General features: G+C 48.1%; 1 protein-coding gene across 1 annotated transcript; it reads right to left on the reverse strand.

Moving 5' to 3' along the window:
• Positions 1–6,268: 6,268 nt before the first annotated feature.
• LOC126528062 (uncharacterized) lies at positions 6,269–10,607 on the reverse strand. Its single transcript, XM_055069003.1, has 2 exons — positions 10,268–10,607; positions 6,269–7,279 (listed from the first exon to the last, which is right to left on the reverse strand). Exons 1-2 carry the CDS (start codon positions 10,588–10,590, stop codon positions 6,439–6,441), a joined length of 1,164 nt encoding a protein of 387 aa, XP_054924978.1. The 5' UTR covers positions 10,591–10,607; the 3' UTR covers positions 6,269–6,438.
• Positions 10,608–16,603: the final 5,996 nt, after the last annotated feature.

Raw genomic sequence — 16,603 nt, forward strand, 5'->3', positions numbered from 1 at the left:
TGGCGGTCGTCTGCTTAACCTCAATTCTGAATTCCCGCTTAAAGGAGTGCTGAGATTGTTTTACTTATTTTTTGCTTTTATACTGGCAAGCGCTGACGAAGGCAAGTTTCCATGTCAAAACGTTGGCTATACAGCGACAATCCTTGTTCAATCACTGTCGATCGTGAGCGCACTAAATTGTTTTCCTTTTTCTGTTTCGTTATTCAGGAGGCGTATAGGTGCCATGACGTCATAATGCAGATGGTGCATGGTCACTAGAGAGCAGGACGTTGTGTCCGTATAGATTTCCGAACAAAACATTATTGTATAAAACTATGGTTACGGCTCTTTGGCACTAGTTCCTGTGAGGACATGCCGTGGCGCCATCTGCTGTTATCTCTCCTTGGCGTAGGAAGCGACACCACGTGAAACCGCCTGCGAAGTTTTCGGCATCTCCAGCTGTTCGTGCAGCCACAGCCACTTCCACGCGCTTGCATGTTTGAAGCGTTGCGTGCGTTGTACCTTGGCTGCAAAACCTTGGGTGTATACAACCGAGTCTGGTGTATGAAGCAGCAAAAGACTTTTTAGCGAGCGAGCAACCTGGCGGAATCGCCGCGTCGTCCACTCTCGTCGGGGCGGGCGCAGGCGACGCTATAGGCCACTCGCGTAATAAGTGAGCTGTCGTGCAAGTAAACTCTGATATTGTAAACTCTAAGTGGAATTGCTCGCACGTCTCTTGGATTGCGTTTACCTAGGCGTGAGTGAATTCTCGCCCCGATGTGGCTGCTGCGCGGACGGTTTCGATTTCGATTCGCGTTGACAACCGCGTGTGGGTGACGTCAGCGCTTCGCTCTAGTTTTAAGCGTGTAATTATCAGTCACGCAGCTTGTTGCCGCTTCGTTTTTTTGTGGGGTACGTGTGAAAATTTGCACCGGGCTCAGTCGAATACGTCCGACAGTCGCTGCGGCATCGAGCAGCACACCCATGCTGTCCCTTGGGAATGGAACACTTGTCTATGCAATCCAACAATCAAGGCTTCAATCGTCAGCGAGCCGCTGCGAAGGCGCGAACGCGGGTGTCGGGATGTCACTTCCTACGTCATAGCGACAGCAGCGCCGGTCTCTCCAGTGGCGGCTCTCGAGACCGCACAGCGAGGCCTGGCGAAATCAGACATAGTGCGCGCAAAATCGTCACCATATTCTGCTCCCACGTGAGCAACTTCTGCGTAACAATGTACACATCTCCAGGGAAACGAAACTGAAGCTGGTTGGTAGGAAAGCTATTTAACGAATTATGTAGGGCTCTCTGAGCCTTGCCAACATTCATATAGAGTTTTGGGTGAACTGCGCGAGGACGGGACAAGAAAGGAAACAAACACGAGCAAATACTATTAACAAGCCCAGCTAAAAAACCTTATTCGTTAAGAGATCTAGGGTTTTCATGCAACACACGCACGCGCACACACAAAAATATGAAAAGTTGATAATGTGCCTCTATACGCTGGTATACCACGGTGTACGAGCTCTTCTTCCTCTCTCTCTCTCCCTCCATATTTTTTTGCATTTTCTGCAGTCGCATGTTGGGCAACCAACAACCACCGCTTAGGGATAGTCTGTTAATTTTTTTATTCGATTAACGATTAATCCTTCATAATTTTAGCCTTTAATTGATTAATTACTTTCGATGCATGGTTTCTCATGGATTAATTGATCATTCGAAAATTTTGCCGCGCACTTTTAAAAAGGTTCAAGCAGTTATCTACTTTTCTAGGACCTTATTTTAATGTTTGAGAGGTGCAATCAAGTTTGAAGCACAAGTGTATGAACGCTTGATAAAGGATAATATTTAAGTTGTTAAAGACTTATAGTTGGCACTATAGTCGCACTTAGTGCAGAAATAAATAAGATTCGTACATGACAGTAGTGAATCCTTGTACAGCACAGGTAAACAAGAAATATAAAAAATGGCAAACGTGAAGGGTGAAGTCCAACTGAATTATGCAAGAAATTGCAGTACGCACAGGGGGGAAGAAAGTTTAGGATTTTAAACCAGATGCTCTTTTCGACAGAGCGAAGGAATGACAATTGGCTAGGGTGGGGGGGGGGGGGGGGGGGGGTTGGGCGGAACTTACACCTTTGAATAGCCACAAAACTAGCGTGCGAGAATACGTGCTCAGATGCTATAGATGTGATTTGCTGGAATCGAGATGAACTCCATTGCTCTGTCAAATACGTGCTCCAATCCGGCGCGCATGCTGTGCCACGTGTTTAGTGGACTGGACGTGGCATGAGAATCAACGTCGGGGCTGTTATAGTATGCCTTGAATTGCGAGGGCGCTGTAAGCCTCAGGCTTGGGGCGGCGTGATCGCGTGGGCGGTGTAAGGGAAGAGAGGGAAAGCGCTCGGCCCCGCATCAGTCGGGACTCGGAAAAACAGTCGACAGCGGCTCTACCAGAGTCGCACAGTCGCTGCTCGTGCACCACCACTCCAGCACGATTTCGGAAGGCCCAGGGCCTTACTTGAGCCCGTTCTCTGCCACCGCACCCCTTCCCCTCCCCCGCTTTCAATAAAGGTTATCACCACCACTACCAGAATCTTTGGGCCACTCCTGTCAAACTCTCTAAAGGATTAATCGAACCGGTTTTATCCATATCGTATTGCGGGACACCTTTAGTCAATTAATTGATCAATCATTCATCGATATTACCAACCCCTACCCCTGCTCGAGACTGGGGAGGCGATTCGGAAAGCGGACCGTTCGCCTGGCCCGACGTGGTTGGCCAGAATATGACGTTTTCTACACAAAAGCAAGGGTGTGACCAATCAAGTGAGAACAAGTGAGAGTCTTGCTTTTCGAACTGTTACAAGGTCGCGCCTTAGGTTTGCTCTATTCGGCCGTCCTTTCCGTTACGTCGTCATCATCGAGTTGTCTTCAGGCTGCCGCTTCCTCATCTTCTGCCTTCACATTCGTCATGCAGACGTCATCGAGTGCCTTCTGGTCGCCTACCTCATGTTCCGGCTTCACACTCGTCATACAATTAATAAACTCTTGTGCCTGTGACAATGTGAAGTTGTGAGATGGACGCGCTAATCACTGTGCCATAGTGCAGCTTTGGCGCTTGCGATTAATGCAGAAGTTTCTGCGGGGCAGCACCCCGAGGAAGGGGGCGGCGGCCCTCTCGGATCCGCGGAAGTAGCGAAGAACCAAGCCCTCGAGGAGCACAATGCACGAGATTGACGTAGTGGCCACGTCGCGGTAAAAGCTTGTCCTCCCTGCGTGGAGGGAGCCTAACCGACTCTGCAGGCATTTTCACTAAAGTTGTTCTCTCTCTCTCTCTCACTGTCGTCACGGGCCGGTGACGTCGGGAAACTACAGTGGCACCTGCGCACGCATTTCGGAGGCCATGCATGTTTAGTACCGTAGCCATCGAGAGCGACGACGGACGCATCACAAAGTATATTTTGAGGCAGCTTCCGGTGTGGTCGCAATAAATGTGATCAGAACCACAGGAATCTTTAAGTTGTGCCTCCGGATCTCACATTAAAATACATGTAAGCGTAGAGATCGGGTTGCTTGGTATCCACCGCACAGAGTTTGGTTTACAGATTTGTCAGCAATATTTTTTTAGGCCTTAAATTTTTTTTTACAAGAATTGCTGAAAACCCACAACGGCACAACCTACAAGAAGAGTAGCATTTGGTACACGCGTCAACCCCGATCGGACAGCCTACTGCTACCGTTGGACTGGGTACGCTGCTATGAGATTGGTTGGTTGGTCGGTCTCTACATCGAATGATGCAAACCACTACTGGAGGATCGGCCACAAATCGAGCGGTAGAAGAAAGGAAGAAAAGAATTAACTCGCCATCACAGCCTTGCGAAAGCGGCTGTCCAGCGTAGCTGTTGACAACCCCCACTGCAACGGCTGAGGTGTGTAGGCTATGCATTAGAGTAATGATAGTAATGATAATTCAGAGCAATTGTAGTAATGTGAATAATGGCAAATTTTGACAGTTGGCCGCCGCCCATAGCGATGAGGCAACAACATTGAAATCAGTTGTTAGGCTGGTTATATTGTATACGAAAGGGTGTGGACGTCACTCACCACAAGCTGTCATCGCCTTCCGCAACAGTAATCTTTACCGGGAAACGTATGCGGGCAGCGCTACGTGCTTCGCATCGTAATCATCATCATCACCACCGTGATCGTCATCATCAGCATATTTTGTGATCTCCAATTACCCCTGTCCTTTGCCAAATGATTCCTACTTGCGCCTGCCATTTTCCTAATTTTATCACCCCACCTAGTTTTCTGTAGTCCTCGACTGCGCTTCCCTCCCTTTGGCAACCATTCTGTAACTCTAATGTTCAACCGGTTCTACATCCTACATATTACATGGGCTGCCCAGCTCCATTTTTTTTTTGTCTCTTAATGTCAATTAGAATATCGGCTATCCGCGTTTGCTGTCTGATCCCCACCGCTCTCTTCTTGTCTCTTAACGTTACGCGAAGCATTTTTCGTTCCATCGCTCTTTGCACCGGTCCGCAACTTGTTCGCGAGCCAAGTTAAGGACCGCGCAAAGAGCGGTCAGCTGCAGATGCACAAATATGTAATTAAAGCAAAGCAAATCAATCAAATCAGAGCAAGGAGCTCAGGTCAGGGGCAAAGAGTGTAATCAGGAGCGCCTTATCATCGATTCGGGGGTCCCTATTATTGTTTTGAGCGCGTTCTGTATTGACACGTATACGGTGGGCGGATGTGGAACATACTTTTTGACCCGATGGCGTCACGTAACACGTCAACTCAGGAGAGCAGGCATGTGGCTAAAAAAAATTTTGAGGACGCTTAAGCTTCACCTTTAAGACGCGGTAGCATTCAAAGGCCCCTTACTTGCTTTTCATGCTTCTCGGCAACTGCAGCTTATGTAAACGCAACGTTTACCGGGAAATGCTGGCGGTGAACGCCGTGCACGAAGGCAAGCTTTCAGTTAGAAACGTGGCCTCTTTCGTAGGTCGATCTCCTGTTATTCTTTCGCACTTTTGGTATTTTAGTCGAAGAAGAGGTAACATAAAAGATATGCGCTGTCGGTTCTTTTTTTATTACATTTGTTAGTGGGTGCTGTTCTCAAAATACCGAGCAGTAACTTCATAAAGAATGACAAACAAGGTATATGAGCATCTTTGGTGCTAGAAGAGTGGTTGGGTATGCGTGATTGAGAATTTGGTTCAGAATTTATTTTGTATACCGATGCCCGACGCCGGACGCGGGATCTCGGCGCCGGACGCGGGACGTCGGCGCCGGACGCGGGACCTCAATGCCGGATTTTCTGCGACACGGGGCCCTTAACGCTCTCGCGTTAAAGCCCTCGCGTTAAAGCCCTCGTATACTGCTTAACGCCATCAAGGCTGTCATATTCGAGACTCTCGCTTTGAATGAATGAAAGGTGGAGGGAAACTGAGGGGCTCGACTTTCGTTAATCATGGCCGTATCAAGCAGACAGACAACGAAGCCAAGCAAAGCGTCGGAGAAATTGACTTTGCTTGAAATTGAGAGAGAGAGAGAGAAGGGAAGATGGAAAGGCAGGGAGGTTAACCAGACTGAGTCCAGTTTGCTACCCTACACGTGGGGAGGGAAATGGGGAGTGAAATTGAAATGCAGAAGAGGGAAATGAGGTGGGGGGGGGGAAGGCGGAGGAAACAGTAACTATAGCCGCTGGTGGGAGCCCAACTCACAACCTCCGCATTACTTGCGGGTTCCACAACTGGTGCTGCAACTACGTAAACAACGAAACATTGTTTTTACGTTGTACTTGTCACAACTTTAATGTGATGCAAGGTTTTGTTCATATACGCTACGCATTTCGAAGTTTAATCCAAGACGGAAGCAGGACGTTCTTGCGAACGCACGCCGCGAGACGTCTCGACGCAGTGACGTCGTGAGGACGAAGATGACGCTTGTGTCCTGAGAAGGGCGAGGAGAAGTGCGTGCCGACAGTAGTACGACGCCAGTGACAGGGGCTAGGTCGACCAATATTGTTCTAGTTAGTTTTCATTCCTGCCTCCATGTTGCATAATGGAAACTGGCGCGCTACACACGTACTCTCGCGCGATCGAATGTACTAAGCGACGAGAGGCACGAGATTTTTTGGCATTGAGGCAGCAGCCATGGCGTGGAAAGTCCGAGAACGTTCGCTAGGAAAGCTTCTATTTAAGCTGGGTGCGACATTCCTAGCTGTTCAATATGCAGCAAATTTGCCATAATAAATTTGAATGCCATTTTCCTGCCGAGATAACTCCCAATCTTTATTGCAGATTAGGTGCAAGACTATGGTCAGGGAGATAAACGACATTTTCTCGCATTCACTTTATTAGCGTTGCGAAACGATGGAGGCAACCTGCGTTCTTTCAACGAGCCGGCACATTGAGCCCAACCCAAAGGCTCCCCCCGCAGTCTCCCCTCTAGGGATCGTTACCCAATGCAGCGGAAGCCTTCTGCGGCCGCTCTTCGCTGTGGGCCTCCTTCGATGCCACTGGCAAGGAGTTCGTCGCGTGGATCGCGCCTTGCGAGCTGTCGACTGGGGCATGCAGCCAAGCCCGAGCCGGTGTGCTGGCCTCTGAACTGGCGATCACGTTTGCGTTGTCTTTTTCGCCCGCGACCTGGACAGCCAGTGTGGCCGACCCGTCGCCGACACCTTCAGCGGACGTCGTCGACTCGGCACCGGCGCTCGCCGCTGTCCACTCGTCGTTCGAAGCGGTCGATGCCTCGTCGGTCGGCTCGCGCGACATCCCCCAGTGCTTGCGCCTGGTGGCGTTAAACCACCTCCGTGTGACTTGTACGGCGTCCGAAGCGGTCGACACGGCGTCGGTCGGCTCGAGCGACATCCCCGAGTGCTTGCGCCTGGTGGCGTTAAACCACCGCCGTGTGACTTGTACGGCGTCCGAAGCGGTCGACTCAGCGTCGGTCGGCTCGCGCGACATCCCCGAGTGCTTGCGCCTGGTGGCATTAAACCACCGCCGTGTGACTTGTACGGCGTCCGAAGCGGTCGACTCAGCGTCGGTCGGCTCGCGCGACATCCCCCAGTGCTTGCGCCTGGTGGCGTTAAACCACCGCCGTGTGACTTGTACGGCGTTGGTTTCGGTGGACTCGGCTACGGCGACGCTTGTCGCGTTGTGCGCGGCGGCGGTGGTGTCGTTCGGGGTTTGAGCGTATTCGCTCTGAATGTTGTACGACATGAGGATCATGCCGAGTACCACGACCGCCAGGGCGACGACTCCGACGGGGAAGAACCAGACGTTGCCACTGGAAAAGAATCAAGTTGCAGACTTACGTTGTCGTTACTGATGATGGTGCAGAACGTATAACTTATAAATGGTCCAAGCTGAATCGTGCGAGTTTTTGTGGTAGCCTACATTATGGCCTGGAGGACGCTTCGACGGTACGTGTACGCGATTTGTATCTGTGAATGGACATTCAGTAATGATCAGAGGTCGGCGAACGGACTCATGAGTGGACTCGCGACTCACTCAGACTCAGAGCGAGCGGTGAGTCCGAGGGAGCTTGAGTGTGTCCTAGGTGTATGAGCCTGAGTCCGAGTGAGCCCTAAACAAAAATACATTTTGTGTGAGTTCTGGTTATTTCTACGACGTTTACTAATGAATGCCGTGTTTATATGAGAGCGAAAATGAAATTCAGCCGCTTTAGCACATGTTACAGAGGATGAAAGCGAAAGCCTGCGCGCTCGCGAGACATTCATTACATTACTTGATATTTTTTCGCTAATGCGTTGCTGCTTCCTATTACTTGCTTTCTCCTATTAAAGGTTGTAGGTTCAGTTGGCTTAATTAGCTCTACCTTAATTAATTTTGCCCTAATTAACACCAAAGCCCGCAGGTTCGACTCCCACCTAAGGTCGTGGGTACGAGTGCCCTCATAAAATAAATTAATAAATGTACCTTAATTTGTGCTAGTTCAGTTCGCCTTAATTAACACCAAAGGTAGCAGATTTGACTCTCGGCCTTCACGATGTCAGTCGGAATCAAACTTCGATACATGGTCGGTTCGCCCATATCTCAAAGTGCGTTCGACTCCCCTTAGAGGTCCTGCGTACGAGTGCCCTAATTAACTCTATATTAATTAACCATGCTTTAATTAGGTTATCTTAACACCATAGGTCGTGAGTTCGATTCCCAACAAAAGTGTATTTGGGTGCCTTAATTAACTCTTCCTTAATTAACTATCCCTCAAGTAACTGCGCCTTAATTAACACCGGAGGTCGTGGGTTCGACTCCCACCAAAAGTCGAGGTTTCGACGCCCAGTTTTGGTGCCGTAATGCCAGACGGCCAAATTTTTCTTCCATGAGGCGTCTAAGGCTTTCGCTTTAATAAATGGCTTAGTTTACGCGGCGAACGCAGAACTTCAGATTGCCGTGCAACAACATAGCTTACGAGTGCAGAACCTTGCCGACTGTAACAATGGGGGAGTGAGGAATGCTCTGTACGCTCTTTCACCGCACCTTGGCAAGCCGCCAAGGCTGTGCGACCTCCGCACTCCACGCTGAAGAAAGCCATTCGCTTGTGAACATAGTTTGCAAAACGTGTTCTTTCTTCTTTTCCTTTTTTTCATTTATTCGAGTCTCCTTGTTCAAAACAATTTTTGTCGTTCTCATCATGCATCATCCAGAATTTTATTACTTAAATCGGCTTGACACGTTTTTTTTATTGCGATATCAACTATATGGACAATCCACGCGCATTTCTGCCGTCGGCGTCGTCATCGCCGTCGTCACGATGTTCCGTGTAATTTCCAACGGCGATAACACCGTCGCCGCGCGCCGCATGCTGTAGGAGCGATTGAAAGCGCGCGCACGGAGCCGATGATCGTGGCTCAATCTCGCGCGCAAGGTAGGAAAGCGGGGCAGAAACGCGCCGTCTTCCGTCGCGTGAAAGGCCCCGGGGGGTGGGTAAGGACGGGCGGAGGCGTTGTACTCCGACCACGCTCGAGGAGCGCTGACGATCGCGGCCTAATCTCACGCGTACGAGGGAAAGACAGCGGGGAGCAGACGCGCCGTCTTCCGCCGCGTGCATGGCGCCGGCGTGAGGGGAGGGAGTGGGGGCCTGCGTTGTATTTCGGCAGCAACTGCGCATTGCACCGCTTCACGCGTCTTGACAACCATCTGCGTCATGGGCTTTCATACCTTTGTGCGTGCTGCGTTTTCGCCACTCGCCGTTGCAGCGATACTCAGCTGGAAGGTGTCTTCGCTCGCTGCTGCTGCCGCGCTTCCTCACGCTAGCGTTTTGAGAGCGAGTGTCCGGGGTCGTTGGTTGTGGCTTGTTCATGTTTGCCTGTGTGCGCTGATACCATGCTTGTTAATTAATATAGTAAGCGAATGTTTTCAAATTTATACAGCCGATAAAACTACTGTCCTTACATCATTATATCGCGCTCAGCGTTATACTGACGGAAGAACTTGAAGAACAAGAAATGAACGTACGTTGCGCGAAGTACAAGCGTATCCTCTAACAGCATTAAACCGATTGGTAGTTTGCACTACGTACGTCCATTTCCTGTCTTTTTACGTTCGTTCTACAAGTTCTTCCAAGTTCTCCTATCAGTATATTACTAAGTGTAATACAATTATGAATGTCCACCAGCTAACCCCGTTCATTACTTTATTAAATAGTATCCTTACTTTGTATAGCTGTTTATGTATTTGCAATGGCAATCGATGGTTCGCCTTTCGGGCGAAACTGCGGCTTCTTTTGTTCTTTGACAGATGAGGTGCCGCCTGGCTTTTAAATTTAAAAACAAAACGCTTTGGCCGACGGACAAGGGGAAGTGTGGCCAAATACACGGGCGCACGCGGTATATACGCTGTTTAGACACGTTTGCCGAAAATTGTCTCCACTAAGACTTTCGATTTCTTTTTTTTTTATCAGACGACAGCTAAAAGGGCGTTATATACTTACAGGTAGTATACTCGTGAAAGGGCCAGCGTGACTGACGTAATCCAGGTGATGTTTAGTACACTACACTAGCTTGCGCTGAACTTCACTGTGAATGCAAGTTGACGCAATAATCACGATTCTAGCCCAAGGGCCGCCATCTTGGCCTTGCCAAGCCAGGAGTGTGGAGAAGTGCTCTTGCAGGTTTATCGCGTCGCCCATTAACGTGTCCTCGAACGTCACGCAACGCGCGGTGTCAATGCCTAAAAAAAAAACGTAACGTGTACGACATGCACGCATGCTTTCGTTCGAGCATACGACGCCCTTCGGAAGGAGCGCGCTCACCAGTCCCACACGTAGATGGTCGACGGACGCCGCGGCAGGGACAAATCCAGGTCGGCGGGCAAGACCAGCGGCTCCAAGGGCGGCCGATTCAGAGGCTTGAAGGACGTGGCGCTTGTCTCGGTCTGGCTGGGCGTCGCGCTCTGCGAGGTGCTCGTCTGTTCGGAGCCCTTGCCCGTCTGCTGGCTCGGCGACGGCTCCTCGCTGGGCTTCGCCGAGGCTGCTTTCGTTGCCGAGGAGGATCCCTTGCTTCCTTTCTTTCCCTTGGCTCCGGGCTTGCCCTTCTTCGCCTTGCCGCCGGACTTCGATTTCTTGGCCTTGCCCATGACTGACCTCGGGTCGAAACGGCGCCCGGTATTGCGCGTGGCAGCTGCCGATCTTCTTCTACCGTTGGGCGCGCAGCGCGTGATCACGCGCTGCGTCTTCATTGGCGTTGTGAATATCTGAAAACTTACTGCTGGCCGTCGAAGGCAAATAAAAACGAAACGCCATAAATCTGGGCTTTTTTATGTCGTACGTAACGTTAGAAGGTAGCAAACATTTTATGGGTAAGGTGAGATGAAATGAAAGCAGATAAAACAAGTAACACATACATCAGAAGCGAAATCAATATGGCTAAAAAGTGGGAGCGTGTATAAGTCACACAGAAGATATTTAGTTGCATCTTGTAGAATAGTTTACGTAATTGAAAAATGAAACTGCTCAGCGCTAATCAAGGAATGCAAAAGTAAGTGATTCTTTTTATTCGGCACTGTAGATTCATCAACAGCAGTGCTACTTTCGTGCGTTGCATCTCGTTAATCTCTTCGGCTTACAATCACCGAGGTTTTCTTTCCTCATTAAGTTGCACGTTCCGGCCGCAAGCTGCATCCTTACAACTCGCAAAGCAGGTCTATACGCTGCTTCCGTTGAATCCAAGACACAAGCATTTAGCTTCCTGCGATTGCACCGTCATTGGTTTGGAAAGCTGGACGAATTACTCCGTTACGAGGGCGAAAAGAAGATCGTTTGTTTAGTTTCAAAGCGCTCGTCTCACTTCGGCAGTTTTCTTTTCTTTTTTTTAGCTTCAAGTAAGACACCGAAATAATATATTTCGCTTCTCGCTATTCAGTCACACATTTTATTTTCTCCTTTTTCTTTCATTTTGGTTATGGCGCTTTAATAAGTTTATGAACAATTACTGCAAATTGCCAGTGCCACCTGATTCTAGGCCATTGTCCGCCTCAGTCGGCGTGTGCCTTGGTTGGAGGTCGCAATAAATATCATTCAATGGCTAAATGCAGAAGTTATACGCTTGAAAACTCGAGTAAGCAGATCGTTTATTTGTGGTACAGTAGTAATCAGTTTAGATTTTAATGGCGCAGCCGCCACTCCGATTATAATACGCAAAGAACAGCTTTATTGGTATCTTCACCGAACATAAGCTTTGGTAATCAAATGCAGTACGCGTAGCGTCTCTCACTGTTAACAAATACGGCTAAAATTAATTAACAATTTTATTGCTTGTAAAAATTTAGGAAAATCGTTTCTGTGTTAAAATTAATGTTCATCTCCTTAGCAGACATGCCGGGTATAGTGTTATCCAACATGAATAAAATGCAGTGAAAGAAATTCGCCTTTCAATTTCGCATTCAGTATGTTTGCGTGCTTCCTTCTGCGCGGTTTTCTGGTCACGCGTTGGCACAGTTGCAAAACGTGTCACATCAGTGTGATCGGTAATGCTCTTTGTTCCGGTGAGTAGTTTTCACCTCAAGTTTTCTTGAAATGATGAGTCCCATTCCGCTTGAATCACAGTTGCAAATGCACCGAGAAGCAACATAACCGGCACCTTGTTTCTCCCATAGGAACCAATTCCCCGTAGACCAATTCTCCCGTAGAAACCAGCGTCCGTCCGTGTCCAACGCCTTTTCTTTGTGTGCGCGTCCATTGTTTTTCTCCGGTACCCCCCTTTTCCCTTTTTCAAGTTCATCATGCACCAACTGCCCAAGAGCTTGCGCTAATAAACCAATTCAATTGGTTCAATATTCAAAGAACGAGAACTTGATGAAACTGATACGAAAACGGTGATAACATCAGCCGCCTATGGAAAGTTCATGAGTTTGTATCGTTACTTGTATGAATATGTAAGAAAACACCGAAAGCCTCAGAATGCAGGCTTTTATAAAAAATGCAAATAACAGAACCATTCCTTGTCTGGTACTGTCTTATTGAGAATGCAAAAACACCCGGATATCTATTTTCACCAGTGGCACGCGTGTATTGCATGGTAACTAACAGTAGTCACTGTCGAGTCTATTAGTGAAGCACGAAGTCACCAGTGCTGAATAGAGTGAATTACTTAGTCAAACTTGCCCTAGCTTAGCGTTGTAATTAGCACTAAACTTCCTGAATTTTACTCGTTCCAGGATTAAGTTAATCACAAGTACTTTACAAAGGCGTGTAAAGTGCAATTCAGTGCAAGTAGGCCTTGTCAGATCTAGCGCTGTAGCAACCGAGGGCTTCTAAGGCTGCCGTATAGACTGGGTATCACATTATTGCAGGAGAACATTCTATTTCATTTCCGGATTTTATTTTATTACACTAAGGACCCCCATGAGGCAGTACTTCAGAAGGGGTGCGGTTCAGTACACAAATTCATATGAGTAAAGCATGAAATGCAAGCGACACAGCTAAATCATAAGGTGAAAAAAAAAAAGAATGAAAACAATGGATATCATACAAAATTAGCAAAATTATTGGTGAATTTGCATTAGTAATGTTTGATAAGAAAGCACAGAAGCAACCTACAAGAATGGTCGATAAGAACAAAAATAAACGAACACGATGAGCTGACAGCGGTGTGGTGCTGTTACAGTCAGTGGCTGCTCTGTGGCCACTGACAATCGGCCGATGATCACCCCGAAAAATATCGTCGTATGAGCGCGTGGACATACAACTTTAGAAGGTATGACCAACACGTCTGAGTATGCGTGGAGGAGCTGATATGGAGAGGTGGTGGTGGTGGTGGTGGTGGTGGTAAATCCGGCAATTCGTGACCTGCAAATCTGGCAAATTCGTGACCTGGGCCTAGGCCACCTCCGAGCAGGTCCGGAGACCGTGTCTCCTCGCCGCCTCATAGGCTTGCTGGATGGCCCATAGTTGATCCTGGAGGTTTGAGTTGCGCAGCGCGGCCATCCACCGCGCCGCAGCTTCATCTGGGGAAAGTGCACTTTCTCTCCCTGTAAACCTATGCGGTAGGGCTCGCGCATCTTTTAGACACAACCTCTGGGAATGGGGGGCTGCTATGTAAGGCGCACGATTAATGAACGAAGCATAGAACTTATGGATCGGGGACAGGCTCACAAATCACGTCATGAAGACATGTGTATTTGGGTTAGGCTTCTTGTTCCTCTTGTGTGCGCGTTTTGTGCGCTTTTATTTCCTTCTGTGTTCGTACAGATTGTATCTCTTAGTCGTTTCTTGCTGTCTCCACGTTCTTTTCTTATTTGGAAAGTAAGGACATCCTGTAATGGGGTTAGTAGCAAGATCATTAACGGGGTTTCGGTTTTACGGAGATCTCCGTGTTTCGTTCATGAAAAGAGCGTTCAGCAACGCTTTACATTCCACATTCTTTTCACAGTGAAAAAGTAATGTTCTTACAGCACATGGCAACTGGGTTCTTCGGGTCGCCTAGATTTGCACTATCTCAGGCAGCTGTTTGCAATACCTTCGGGACTGGCTTATCCTGGAAAAGCAGGAGCCTCGAACTTGAGGGAAGACGCAAAGAAAGCTTCGTTTTTAACATTTTATGGCATGCCTTTTTGTATTTTCCTGCGAAAAGAAAATTGGACAAGCCTCCGTTTAGGCCATATATGCCTAATGTTGCGACTAGGGGCAACGTTTAGGCCATGGATCCTCCAGGCACAGGGATGAGTACGTTCGGGAGTAGGAGCGAAATAAAAGGGTCTATTTTGCGTTATTTGCACTGGCTCCAGATATGGGAGCACACTCCATGTAGGAGCACTTATAGATGTCTGAGCTCACTACATGTCTGAGGTCATTACATGTCTGACCACACATCAGGACACGTCAGGACACACATCTCTGCAGACGTCGGGACACGCATGTCGGCAAACGTCAAGACACACACTGCACCAAAGGTGTCCGCTTTTAAAGCAGTCCATTTCCCTAGGGTGACCAGACTAGGGTATATGATGACTGCGTCTCGGCCAATGACAATCGTGGAATCGTTCGCAAAATCCCATCCATGACCTCACACCGTTCCGCCAGACTCCGCCACTCCACCTCCAATGTGGCGCGATCGCCACGGCATACGAAGCAACCACGTGGCAAACTGGGAACCTGATGTCGACGCCGTTCCCACGGAAGTCCTCGGCATTGTCCCCCTTTATCAATTAGTGGGCTCTCATCTTTAGGACGGTCCGCTTGTCAGGAACAGGTTGAGGTAGGGTGGCCTTCGCTGTAGCTACCGCTTCCACGAAGGACGGCGGAGGTTGTCGCCTGGAAGTGCGCTCCTTTATTTGCGTGTCGCAGTATATGTCGGACCCCGTCGCCGCCTGGCCGCGCGCTGATGAAAGGAGTGCCTCGTGGGACGCATCCGAGGAATGATCATCGCTGTTTTGAGACGTAGCGCTAAGCAGACCCTCACTTTTCTAAAGAGATTCTGGCTTGCTATTTTGGGAGTCAAAGTTGTGAGGCATTGCATACGTTTGATACACTGTGCAGTTTGGTATATTTTATTACCATGTCAAAAAAAAGGGATATATATTTCAGAAGAAATTAAGATAATAGCAGAATTATTAATACAACTTCGAACAATAAACATTACCCTTAAAATAGAGAATTTCTCGCAAGTACAGCTAGTTCAAGTCTCCATAAAACTTGATGGCCTCATTACAGATATGCTAATTTACAGCTTCAGTATCTAAGTCGGATCATTTATAGACCTTGGTCTTATTTCAATTTTCGCTTTGCATAATGCTAAGAATTGGACACAAGCCCTAAACAAAAGAAGCTTCCCCTTCTTCCGAGAGGTATTTGGGGATGCTGTTATTAACTGGAACATATGGAAGGCTGTATGTCACATTGATCGTAAATATTGCTCGAATATTGTCATGCTTTATCAATTTTTATAACAGTGCCCATTTATCACCACTCATGGCGCTAATGAAGAGCGCACCTTGTACAAAGATATTAATTTGTCACCAAATTTCTTCTTCCGTGGCGAAATAAATTTCTCATCTCCTGCAGGAAAATACCCATGCCTGCATGCTGTATCGCGTTTGATAATGATACAGCACTTATTGATTGCTCCACAGAACCAACCTAAGCGCTTTCTTAACAGTCATAACAATGGGCTAAGAAAGAGGAAACAAACAGCCTAATGTTTTTGTTCAATGAATTCAACTGTATAACTTGTGAAAGTAACATCTTTATTTTGAATTATTTTCCACCTTGTGCAAGCTGCGGCCGTTTAACGATTTGTCGCTGACTGTCATCATGAGATAGGTTCTGAATAATTTTATGCCGGATATTACGAAGTTGCATTCGGACAACTAGGTATTCTTTTTAATTATGCGGCTGCTTTATCTCCAGCAAAGCCTCTCAACTGGAATTTCGCCACGAAAACGTTTGCATTACCATTTGCGACAGGCACCGTTAGAAACGGAATATCAGGCTGATTTCAAGAAATAATAGAAAGCTCGGCAGCATGCTACACTACTGTAACACATGAAGGTGAAAGCGTGCTGTGCTCTTGTTATACGATCGGAGGGGTTAGACTTCTTGCAAGACATAACGAGCCGCAGTGTGAAGTACACGTGTGGCAAGCTGTAGTCTACGAGCTTCGGCCTCCTCTCCACGTTGGCGCTTTCGCATTTCGGCTTCTTCGGCCTTAAGGGGGTGTGAGCCATTACACATTTGCTTAGCTACTGGTGTGAGCCATTGCTGACGATGATATTTCTTTCACCACTCCACTAGATGTCGCGTTTTTAGGTATTAGCCATTGCAACGATTCGCTTAAGGCTGTCGCCTTAACGAGTGGATCTATTTCGATGTTGCTCATGATGTTCGAAATTGTCTTTGTACCATCAGATAGGTAGCTTCCCTTTGTAAGCGATATGTTTTCCTCACTAATATCACTCTCTCTCTGTAGTTAGCGTGTTGTACTTATGCATCCATAATTTCAAATTTTCTCTGTCTTACATTTTTTTGGCTCTTCTACGTCCTTCGGTTCTAACCGGCGGCTTCTCGACCAGTCCCCCCGTAGTGGGTAAACGCCTTGTTTTGAGGAGCAGACCGGAACGCGCTGGCGGCAGCAGCGTCCGCCCCGTATGCATA

This window comes from Dermacentor andersoni, chromosome 9, assembly GCF_023375885.2.
Source record: "Dermacentor andersoni chromosome 9, qqDerAnde1_hic_scaffold, whole genome shotgun sequence".
NCBI classification, from domain to species: Eukaryota; Metazoa; Arthropoda; class Arachnida; order Ixodida; family Ixodidae; genus Dermacentor; species Dermacentor andersoni.